General features: G+C 51.0%; 1 protein-coding gene across 2 annotated transcripts in view; it reads right to left on the bottom strand.

The window, feature by feature from the left end:
• The window catches only part of Prkd2 (protein kinase D2), a 30,941-nt gene that overhangs the window by 983 nt on the left and 17,888 nt on the right, over nucleotides 1–12,070 (bottom strand). For both annotated transcript variants that reach the window (XM_013125491.3, XM_040734314.1), the window contains exons 13-16: nucleotides 11,763–11,869; nucleotides 11,078–11,239; nucleotides 6,475–6,573; nucleotides 4,256–4,523 (exon numbers count right to left, since the gene is read on the bottom strand). In XM_013125491.3, coding sequence (XP_012980945.1) covers nucleotides 4,256–4,523; nucleotides 6,475–6,573; nucleotides 11,078–11,239; nucleotides 11,763–11,869 — 636 coding nt within the window. The remainder of the gene's footprint in view (nucleotides 1–4,255; nucleotides 4,524–6,474; nucleotides 6,574–11,077; nucleotides 11,240–11,762; nucleotides 11,870–12,070) is intronic.

Here is a 12,070-nt window from a genome sequence, read left to right as displayed (position 1 = left end):
AGGAATCTCTTCTCCAGCACTGGCCCAGGTGACCAAACACTTATCCCTGCTTTTCTCATTAAATTACAAATCTTGCCACTCATGCCGGCCCACACTGGTAATTCCAGCACTTGGGAGGTGGGAGCTGGAAAGGCAGGAGTTCGGGGCCAGAGCCCGGGCTACACACGGCGATTGCTGGGATCATAAGCATATGCCAGCATGTCCAGCTCAAATTTTTAAAATTATTTTTGGATTGGTTGTGGAGGTCCACGCCTTTAATCCCAGCACTCGGGAGGCAGAGGGAGAGGCAGATTCGTCTCTGTGAGTTCAAGGACAGTCTAGGATACATACTGATACCCTGAATCAAAAAACAAACCAAATGAAACAAAATTTATTTATATTAAGTATCAAAAACCAGCTGGGCGTTGGTGGCAAAGGTCTTTAATCCCGGCACTGGGGAGTCAGAGGCAGGCAGCCTGGTCTACAGAGCCGAGTTCCAGGGCAGGCTCCAAAGCTGTCTTGAAAAATCTTAAACCGAACCAACCAAAATTTATTTACTTTTATTTATACGTATGCATGTGTCTGTGGATGTGAATGAAAGTGCCCTCTTAGGCCAGAAGAGAGAATCAGAGTACCCTGGAGCTGGAGATACACAGGTAGTTTGTCAGCAATCTGACATGGATGCTGAGAACTGAAGTCCGGTCCTCTGCGTGAGCTGCAAACAGTCTTTTGGTTTTGTTTTGTTTTTTTTCCGAGACAAGGTTTCTCTGTATTGTTTCTGAGGCTGTCCTGGAACTCGCTCTTGTAGACCAGGCTGGCCCTGAACTCACAGAGATCCACCTGCCTCTGCCTCCCGAGTGCTGGGATTAAAGGCGTGCGCCACCAACGCCCGGCGCTGCAAACAGTCTTAACTGCTGAGACATCGGTCCAGTCCTTCTAGCTCCAGCTTTGTTTTATTTTTCTTAATTTCTTAAATAAATTTTCATAAAAATCATTTTTAATGTACGAGTGCTCTGCCTGCATGTATGCTGCAGGCCAGAAGAGGGCACCAGATCTCATTACAGATGGTTGGGGGCTGGGAATTGAACTCAGGTCCTCTGGAAGAGCAGCCAGTGCTCCTAACTGCTGAGCCACCTCTCCAGCCCCCAAGCTCCAGTTTTCAAAAGAATACTTTTTGAGGTGAAAACATTTATTTCCAATGGAATCCTGGCATCACAGGGCCCAGCGGGGAGCTACCAATAACATGCTATGGTGACAAAATGAAAACCAATTCCTGCCGCACACTGCAGTCACTGTCACCTGCAGAAGACCCAGTGACAGGCCCTGTCTTTGTGAAAAGGAAGAGGACTGAGGGGCAGCGGTTCAAGCCAAGGCCCCGTGGAGGCTTTGTCATAGGCAGTGCATTTTGAAGGACAAGGCTGCTCTGTGTGGGCCCACGTAAGCCTACGGGCAATATCTGCAGGGATTCCATGGATACCAAACTCCTCAGACGCGCAAGTCCTTTATATAAAACAGCAGAGCATTTGTGTACAGCCTCCACACACTCTCCCTGCTTGCTTTGAACCATCTCGAGACAACTTAAAACGGTGTTCTTGTTACATTGCTATGGAGGGAACCTAGCTCTTCACAGGTACTGAGCAAGAGAATTTCCACTGACCTGGTCACACCCCCAGCCCCTCACTGGGGGATTCTAGGCAGGGGTTCTACCACTGAGCCACACCCCTGCCCCTTACTAGGGAATTCTAGGCAGGGGCAGGGGTTCTACCACTGAGCCACACCCCTGCCCCTTACTAGGGAATTCTAGGCAGGGGCTCTACCACTGAGCCACACCCCCTGACCCTCACTGGGGGATTCTAAGCAGGGGCTCTACCACTAAGCCACTCCCCCAGCCCCTACCAAGGGCATTCTAGGCAGGGGCTCTCTAACTGGATCATACCCCTATCCTCCTCACTGGGAAGTTCTAGGCAGGGGCTCTACAACTGAGCCACGCCCCCCAGCCCCTCACTGGAGGATTCTACATGGGAGCTCTACCACTGACATATGCATTCACCCAGATTTCTTTTACTAACACAGTGGATTGTTATGTAAATAACTGTTGTTCCCTGTTGCTCAGGGAACAATGGAAACAAAGCCTTACCAGGCTCTTCCAGCACCAGCCTGTGATCCCAGCGTTTGGGAAGTGAAGGCAGGAGGAGTACAAAGTCCTCTTCAGTTATTTAGTTCAAAGCCAGCCAAACCAAACAAGCCCACCCATGGCTCTCATCCTACCCCACCCCTGACCCCAAAGCTCCACACCTCCGGGTTCATCTCCCAGCCCCAGTGGCCAGGTGACAAACTTGTCTTGAGACCCAGAGCCACTGTTGGATGTCTGACGACAATATCAAAGTTTGCCAGGCCCCGGATCTTTCTTCCCTCAGAAAGCATCTCTTTGCTGCAGTCCCACAGCCACACCCCTAGACTGTGCTGCCCTGTCAGTGGACAGAGTCCAGCTCCAGCCAATGTTTAGAGAGGGTCTGCCCATGCGCAGGCCACTCAGGCTTCCTCTGGTCCCATTCCTCTCAGGGCCCTGCATGGATAAACTACAGCCCATTCTCAAGGCTCCAGGTGTCTCTCTTTGGAGTCCCAAACCTCATATGATGGCCAAAGCTTGAGTCTCAGCCAGGTCCGGTGGCTCTCAGGCCTGTCATCCCGGCTAAGTGAACTACAAAATGAGCACAAGGCCAGTCTGGCATTTTAGTGAGACCCCTGTCTCAAACTAAAATGCAACAAAGAGGCTAGGGATACGGCGTAGCTGTAGAGCACATAACCATCATGCATGAGGCTCTGGGCTCAATTCCTACAGTTGCCAAAGAAAAATAATACATCTGACATGGCTGGAGAGATGGCTCGGTGGTTAAGAGCACTTTCTGTTCTTGTAGATGACCTGGGTTTGGTTCCCAGCACCCACATAGTAGCTCACAACCATAGGGACTCCATTTGTAGGGGATCTGATGCCCTCTTCTGACCTCCATCACCAAGCACACATGCAGGGAAAATACTCACACACATAAAATAAAGAAGCCGGGCACTGGTGGTGCACACCTTTAATCCCAGCACTCGGGAGGCAGAGGCAGGCGGATCTCTGTGAGTTCGAGGCCAGCCTGGTCTACAGAGAGAGTTCTAGGATAGACTCCAAAGCTACACAGAGAACCCCCCCCCCCAAAAGACATGAAGACCAACCTGGGTCTGGAGGAATTGCTCAGTAATTAAGAGCACGGGCTACTAGATGACCTGGGTTAGGTTCCTAGCACCCACATGGAGGCTCACAACCATCTGTAACTCTAGTTCCGGAGGATATGACACCCATATCTGACCTTCAGGGACACCAGACACGCACATGATGCATATACATGATGCATCTACATACAAGCAGGCAAAATATCCATACACATGAAATAAAATAATAACAACAAAAGAGAGAGAAGAAAGTAAGAAACCAAAGAGATGGCCATCGCTTAAGAGCACTGACTGAGGGCTGGAGAGATGGCTCAGAGGTTAAGAGCACTGACTGCTCTTCCAGAGGTCATGAGTTCAATTCCCAGCAACCACATGGTGGCTCACAACCATCTGTACTGAGACCTGGTGCCCTCTTCTGATGTGTACATGGAGGCAGGGTTTTGTATTAGTAATAAATAAATAAATCTTAAAAAAACAAAACAAAGAGCACTGACTGCTTTTCCAGAGGACCCTGGTTCAAATCCCAGTACCCACACGGTAGTATCATAGAGTCTCAAGTTACCATGACACCCCCTGGGTACCAGAGTGTAGTACCCACAAGGCACCTGCCCCTCCAGGGTTCACTCTCTCCACCTGCCTCTGCCTCCCGAGTGCTGGGATTAAAGGCGTGTCCTACCAATGCCCGGCCAGGGTTCACTACCATAGCTCTATTACCATCTCTGGGCCCACCCGCAACAGCGTGTTATAGTTCTGCCCACCCAGGCCCAGCTTAATGGAGCCCTTACAGTGCCGCCCAGCTTTGTAGAACCCCTATAGTCCCGCCCACCCAGGCCCCACCCACCCAGGCCCAGCTTAATGGAGCCCTTATAGTCCCGCCCACCCAGGCCCAGCTTTGCCCCAACTCTCTTGGGGACTCACCTACTAGGTGTGGCCTCACCCTGCTGCACCGCCCCCCCCACCCATTTAACACCCTCCTCAGGCCCCATGCTTACAGCCCATGAAGCCCAAGGCCTCCCTCCCTCCCACCTTCTTGCTCCCCAGGCTGTCTGCGGAGGCTCACCTCCAGAGGAGATGTGGCTCCAGGGGCTGGCTGGGTACATGAAGGCCGCGTTCTGGATCTGGTCATTGATGTCCTCGTCCTCATTGAAGGGGAACGTGCCACTGAGGCTGACGTACATGATCACACCCACGGACCACATGTCCAGCGAGCGGTTGTAACCCTGGTTGAGCAGCACCTCGGGCGCCAGGTAGGCGGGTGTGCCCACCACCGAGCGCCGGAAGGACTTCTCGCCAATGATGCGAGCGAAGCCGAAGTCGCACAGCTTCACCTGCGGAGGTGACAGGTGAGGGGTGTGGGGATGATGACGTCACCTCCCCCACCGCGTGTCCACACCACCACTGCCACCTCCGTCTTCCAAACAGCATTGAGGGCCGGCTCAGATCCAGGATTTGACAATCACTATCTGAGTGATCTCAGGTAAGTGACATCCCCTTTCTGTGCCTCAGTTTCCACGTCTCTAACACAAGGAAGAACAGCACCTGTCTCAAAGGGCTATCACGGGGATGACATGAGCGAGTTAACCCACATGCTGCTCACTGAATAAATTTCTATTAAATGCTCCCTACAGCCATCTGCCCGCCTCCTAGGGTGGGTTGCAGCCTCCGAATGACCCTTTGTTGATGGTCCCTACTGGACAGGTGGGTGCATGAACTGAAAGAGGGAATATAGGCAACATTCTAGAAGTTTTGTCCAGCTGGAATGGGCTCTGATTCCTCCACACTGAGAATGGGTTAACCTCTAGGACTTTCTGGGATTGAAGACGACCGGGCATGCAGGAGGACCTGCTGGTGCAGGCATGTAATCTCAGCAACGAAGAGGCAGAGCTCGGAGGATTACAAACTCAAGGCTAGCCTGGATGATTACAGACTGAGTTCAAAGCCAGCCCAAACAATTCAGCTTAATTTATTTCTTAATACAGAACAAACACAAATTTTAAAAAAAGAGCTGGAGAGATGGCTCAGTGGTTAAAAGCACTGACTGCTCATCCAGAGGACCTGGGTTCAATTCCCAGCAACCACATGGCAGCTTACAACTGCCTGTAACTCCAATTCCAGGGGACCTGACACCCATGGTGAGACACCAAGGCACATAAAATAAACTGAAAAAAAAAAAAAAAAAGACCAGGCTAGGGAGGCAGAGGCAAGTCTCTGTGAGTTCAAGTTCAAGGTCAGCCTATAAGTAAGTTCCAGAAAAAAGGAGGAGGAGGAAAGCCGGGGGTTGGTGGCGCACACCTTTAATCCCAGCACTCGGAAAACAGAGGCAGGTGGATCTCTGTGAGTTCGAGGCCAGCCTGGTCTACTGAGCGAGTTCCAGGACAGCCTCCAAAGCAACAGAGAAACCCTCGAAAAACCAGAAAGAAAAAAAAGGAGGAGGAGGAGGAGAAGAAGAAGAGGAAGGAGGAGGAGGAGGAGGAGCAGGAAGAGGAGAAATCCTGAGCATGAGAGGTTTTCCATGGAAAATACTGAGCCCTTGTCTCAAAAATTAAAAGGGACTGGATTCGCTTAATGGTACAGCACTTGCCTCAAACTTCCCAGTGAGGAGCTTGGGGTGTGGTTTGGCAATAAAGCCCTGCCTAGAGGATTTGGGGGCCTGGTTAAGTGGTAGAGCCTCTCTCTGCCTAGAATCCCCCAGTGAGGGGCTGGGGTGTGGCTCAGTGGTAGAGCCTCTGCCTAGAATCCCCCATCGAGGGGCTGGGGTGTGGTTCAGTGGTAGAGCCTCTGCCTAGAATCCCCCAGTGAGGGGCTGGGGTGTGGCTCAGTGGTAGAGCCTCTGCCTAGAATCCCCCAGTGAGGGGCTGGGGGGTGGGGTCAGTCGCAGAGCACAGGCCTAGCATGCGCATGGCCCTAGGTTCCACTCTTAGAAAGTGAGAGAGGCAAAGGGGATGTGAGGGAGGACAGGTGAGCCATTTACCCTACTGAGTCAGCGAAGGGAAGGGATGCATCTATCTCTTGTACCTCTTGTCTTTTTTCTTTTGCTCTAGCTACAGCATGGACCGTGCAGTACCGCCAAGCTGTCTTAAACATGACATCAGGGAAGAGAGTATCGAACGCCATGCAGTATCTTTGCGGCCCCAGAATGCGTAGGCCAGACGCCATCAGGGAGGGATCGAGCCCCTGTCTTGAGAAGCCACGTCACCTAGGGTCTGAAGCCCACCTGCATCTAGACTGATAGCCACTGCCCACCCCCTTTCCGTCAGTCTAGGAAGGGACATCACTGACCTGAGGAAATGGATCAGCCGAGGCCAGCAGCACATTCTCCGGTTTCAAGTCACAGTGGACGATGTTCTTGAAGTGCAGGTGTCTCAAGGCCACCAGGATCTGAGAAGAGGAGGCCCGGACAGTGAGAAGAGGAAGGAGAGAGCCAACCGTGATGTCCACAGCCCTGATCCCTACCCAGATCTTCCCATGAACCCCTAAGGATGCTGCCTGGGTGAGGGAGGCATTAAGGCAAGAAACCTTGAAACTATAGAACCATTTATCCCCAAGAGTTAAGAGTCTGATACAGAATTCTAGAAAGACCCAGCTCAGAATCCTAATGAGCTATTAAAACATCGGAGACACCCAAAACACTTCCTTCGAGTGGTTCAATTAAAAAATAGTTTGATGCCTGATGTGGTGGCGCACACCTTTAATCCCAGCACTTGGGAGGCAGAGGCAGGTAGATCTCTGTGAGTTCAAGGCCAGCCTGGTCTACAGAGTGAGTTCTAGGACAGCCAGGGCTGCACTGTAAAACCCTGTCGCAGAAACAAAACAAAACAACGAACAACAGCAGACCTTGTTTTGGTTGACAAGATGGCTCAGCACGTAAAGGAGCTTGCCCCTAAGCTGGAGTTCAGTCAGTGCCCTCCCTCCAACTCACATACTCACACTCTAAATTTAATTTTTAGATTTGTTTGTTTGTTTCTCTGTGTAGCCCTGTCTGCTCTGTAGACCAGGCTGGCCTCGAACTCACAGAGATCCACTTTGTCCCTGTCTCCCGAGTGCTGGGATTAAAGGCATGCGCCACCACCGCACTGCCTCTTGTTTTATTTTTAAGACAGGGTCTTATGTATCCCAGGCTAGCTCCAAACTCACTATGTAGCCAAGGTTAGCCTTGAACTGACTGATCCTCGTACCTCTTGGGTGCTAGGGTTACAAGCCTGCGGTCACCGTGCCCTGCTGAGCTCAGGGCTTCATGATACCTACCTGGAAGGGTGGTGGCGGGATCTAAGTAAGTCCCTGAGGCAAAAAACTGGGTCCAGCACTTAGAGGAGGTGGAGAAGGCATGAGCCATGAGGACAGAAATCTGGGGGGGGGGGGATGAGAGAGGGAGGGAGAAAGAGAAATAGAGAGAGGGAGAGGGAGAGAGATGAAATGGGAGGCCAGAAATACTTTGGTTGCTGAACGCACTTAGCTCCCTCTTCCTCACTTAGGGGATACTGCTCTCATCTCCATCTCCCAGCATGCCTAGCAAATCCAGGCATATGATGGGGGGGGCACAGGGACGGAGCAGCCCCAAAGTACAGCGTGGAAAGCCTTGTAGCCAACAGAAAAGCTGCCCCAGAGTGAAGGGAGTTCCAGTCAGAGGGGGAGTCTCTCTCAGGGAGAGTGAGACCACACCAGGAACTGCTGAACACCACAAGGGTTCAAAGCCCTCGGTGAATGACAGCCATGGGTGGAGCGATGGCCTCGCTAGCAGGCAGAAAGCCCTGGGTTCCACCCCCAGAACTGCATAAGGCGGACACATCGTGGTTCACGCCTGGACCTTAGCACTGGGGAGGTGGAGACAGAAAAATCAGAAATTCAAGGTCCTCATTGACCACACAGCAAGTTCAAGGACCGCCCAGGATGTAAGAGACCATGTCTCCAACAACAACAGCAAAAGGAAAAACGAAAAGAGAAAGAGCAGACACCTTTAATACCCCACTCGGGAGGCAGAGGCAGGCAGATTTCTTGTGAGTTTGAGGCCAGCCTGGTCTACAGAGTGAGTTCCAGGACAGTCAGGGCTACACAGAGAAACCCTGTCTAGAAAAACAAAAACAAACAAACAAACAAAAAAGAAAGAAAGAAAAAAAGGAAGGAAGGAAGGAAGGAAGGAAGGAAGGAAGGAAGGAAGGAGCTGTAAATAAATATTGGGATGGAGGACTGAGTAGACCTGGAGACGGCTCAGAGGGTAAACGCACTGCCACCAAGCCTGACGACCCGAGTTCAATCCCTGGGATCCACGTGGTGGAAAGAGAGAACCAGCTCCTGCAAGTTGTCCTATGGCACTCAAGCTGTGGCACAGGCGTGCCCACACACATATACAAACCCACCCAGCCAATGTCACAGAACACTCAGCAGCAAGGACAATGGCCTCACATCTATCATATATAAAGAGCACTTATAACACAGTAAGTGTTCTACGTCTGTAAGTCCACTTGTTTGAAAGCATAGGCAGAAGCACTACTGCAAGTCTGAGGCTAGCCTTGTCTAAGTAGAGGGTTCCAAGTTGTTTGAAAGCATAGGCAGAAGCACTACTGCAAGTCTGAGGCTAGCCTTGTCTAAGTAGAGGGTTCCAGACCAGCCAAGGATACATATTAAGACCTTGTCTCTAAAAAGTAACACAAGCAAACAAGAGGTCTGGGGAGACTGTTTTGTGGTGAGGACCACTATATCTGCTCTTCCAGAGGATCAGGGTTAAGTTTCCAGCACACACATGCTGGCTCATAACTCAAGTTCCAAGGGAGATCTGATGCCCTCTTCTGGCCTCCTCAGGTACTGCACACACCATACAAGGTGCATATACATACATTAAGGTAAACACTCATGCACATAGAAAATAGTTAAGTCGGCCACAGTAGCCCATGTATTTAATCCCAGAACTGGGGAAGCTGAGGAAGATGGATCTCAATGAATCTAGGGCAACCTGGTCTACTTAGTGAGATCCAGCCTCTAAATAAATAAATACATAAAATTTGTTTTTGGTTTTTCGAAACAAGGTTTCTCTGTAGCTTTGGACCCTTCCTGGAACTCTCTATAGACCAGGCTGGCCTCGAACTCACAGAAATCCACTTGTTTCTGCCTTCCAAGTGCTGGGATTAAAGGCCTGTGCCACCACTGCCTGGCTCTCAAATAAAATGGTTTTTAAAAAGAACTAATTTAACATAAAACAGAAAAAAAACAAAAACCCAAACTTGAGTGCGTGGCACACCCTTGTGACCCCGGAAGCAGGAGAGACAATGCAGGACAGTCATGTGAGGCAGGCATCAGGCCCATGGGATCTTCTTTCAAAAAAGCCAAGAGCCCATACGAAATCTTGCGAGCCTACCAATGATTTTTATCCTGCATTAGTAAGAGGTGTGAAATCACACATCCTCCCACTTGGTTGATGAAAACGTTTTAGACAACGAACATCATTTTTTACTTGTTGAGACAGGCTCTCAAGTAGCCCAGGCTGGCTCTGGACTCCTGATCTCCCTGCCTCCACAGCAGTCTGTGCCAACATGCCCAGTTTATTTATTTATTTCTTTTGTTTTTCGAGACAGGGTTTCTCTGTGGTTTTGGAGGCTGTCCTGGAACTCACTTTGTAGACCAGGCTGGCCTCGAACTCACAGAGATCCGCCTGCCTCTGCCTCCCTAGTGCTGGGATTAAAGGCCTGCGCCACCAATGCCCGGCTTACATGCCCAGTTTATACTGAAGCTCTGACTCAAGGCTAGGTGCTTGCTAGGCGGGCAAGCATCTACCAATGGAGCTAACGCGTAAGCTGCCTAAGTGGACCAGAACTTAGCCCTGGAGCACGAACTGGCTTTTTGCAGCCCATTCCCTATGATGGGATACCTCGTTCAACCTTGACGCAGGAGGAGGGACTTCGTCCTGGCTCAACTTAATATGCCAGGCTTAGTTGACTCTCCATGAGGGGCCTTAACCTCTCTGAGGAGTGACTGGGGGGCGGGGGGGGGAGGTCAGGGGAAACAGGGAGGGGGAGGGGAGGGGGAACCATGGTTGGTATGTAAAATGAATAAAAAATTAAAAAAAAAAAGAGTAGGTTATCTAAAGGTATATTCAAACTGCCCCACAGCTCTGGCCACACAGCCGGTGAGAACTTGGGCACAATGGAGCATGTTCCTGCTTCCAGTACTTGGGAAGTGAAGGCAGGAGGAGCAGGAGTTCAAGGCCATCTTTGGATGCATAGCAAGTCAGAGGCCAGCCTGGACAACAAGAATAAATATATCTCCATCAAGGGATGTGGTCCCATTCTCTTTGTGGTACCCGCAAAGCCTGTATAAACTGGGGATGCAGGTACCCGGCCATTATCCCAGCACCAGGACCCGAGGTTTGGCATCATACTCATCTACATAGTAAGTTCCAGGGTAGCCTGGGCTACACAAGATCCTGTCTCAGAAAAGAAAATGAAGCCAGGAGTGGTGGTACACACCTTTAATCCCAGCACTCAGGAAACTTATTAGGTGTTGTCACCCACATCGGGCAGGGCTGTCACAGGAAGACTAGCTATGATCAATAATGTCATGGTGTTTACTGAGCCCTCACTGTAGTTTCATTTTCTTTTCTTTTTTCTTTTTTTCCTTTTGAGATAGAGTATCACAACGTAGCTCTGACTATCCTGGAACTCATTATGTAGACCAGGTTGGCTTTGAACTCAGAAATCTGCCTGCCACTGCCTTCCAGGTGCTGTGATTAAAGGCATGCGACACCACACCTGGCTTCTGTCCTTCCATAATTTATATCTTATTGTTATTAACACAATTTCCATCTATTTCTCTAACTCTTGACTTCCCAGGGCACCAGCCTGTTCTCCAGGCGTCCGCCAGAGGGCGCCAGAGGCCGTGGCGCTCAGCATACCTGCGTGATGAGGAATTTGGTGAGGCGCTCAGGAAGCCGGCCCTTCTCACTGGAGAGGATCATCTCCAACATGTCCCCGTGCAGTTTCTCCATCACCACGAATACCTTTTCAGGGGTCTCGAACATGCATTCGAGGTTCACAATCCCGGGGTGCCGCAGACTCTGTCCAGCAATGGGGACGACGGGTCAGGACTGAGGGTCAGCATGTCAAGAGATTGCAAGCACTTCAAGGGTCTTTGCGTGAGAACTTATGGGAAGGCCTGGGTTGCAGAAAGGTACAGCAGGACGCTTGGGGAAGCAGCAAGCTGTGCTGCCTTGGTTTCTATTTGACTGACTGTCTTCTGGTACTCATGCATGCTGGCAGGAGCTCTACGGCCAATCCCCTAGCCCGTAAGGTCTTACTGCGTCTCCCCAGGTACCTTTAGAAGAAAGCCAGTATCTGTCCACCCTCCCCCTGGCCTCATTTTTTCCATGACTCTAGGGTTCCGTGTCACCTGCCCAGGCCGAGCGTCACTCAGATCTGGTCAGAACACGCCTCAGTTCCGGCATGTTACATCTCCTCTTCCAGAAAGCCTAACTTGATCACCCCTAGCCCGTGGCTCAGGCTGCACTTAAAAGGAGCAAGCAGGAAGGACAGGCTCTTCACATGCAAGGGCACGGCTGGGCCACCGTCCCTGTGAGTCACCTGCAGAATGGCCACTTCATTCCTGAGCTGGCTCTCCTGCTTGGTGGGGAAGCGCAGTTTGTCAATGACCTTTACTGCAACGTCTCTGCCAGTCTTCCTGTGTTTTCCTGAGGGCGGGGCATAGGAAAGGTGAAGGCTCAGAGATCCACACCTCCCGGTTCCTCCCACCCCTCTGCGGAGACCCAAATGGAATGGAGTGAAGTCGTTAGAGGCCTTCAAAGTTTGTCTGAGGGATTCTCAATTTGACAGGTGGGAGGGCAGGGCTGGTGAGTCAAAGTGGGAGGGGCAGGGGGTTTGGCTCAGTGGTA

This window comes from Mesocricetus auratus, unplaced genomic scaffold, assembly GCF_017639785.1.
Source record: "Mesocricetus auratus isolate SY011 unplaced genomic scaffold, BCM_Maur_2.0 Super-Scaffold_100038, whole genome shotgun sequence".
In the NCBI taxonomy this organism is placed as follows: Eukaryota; Metazoa; Chordata; class Mammalia; order Rodentia; family Cricetidae; genus Mesocricetus; species Mesocricetus auratus.
Note: the sequence above shows the minus strand (reverse complement) of the source record. Positions and strands in the feature narration are given on the sequence as shown.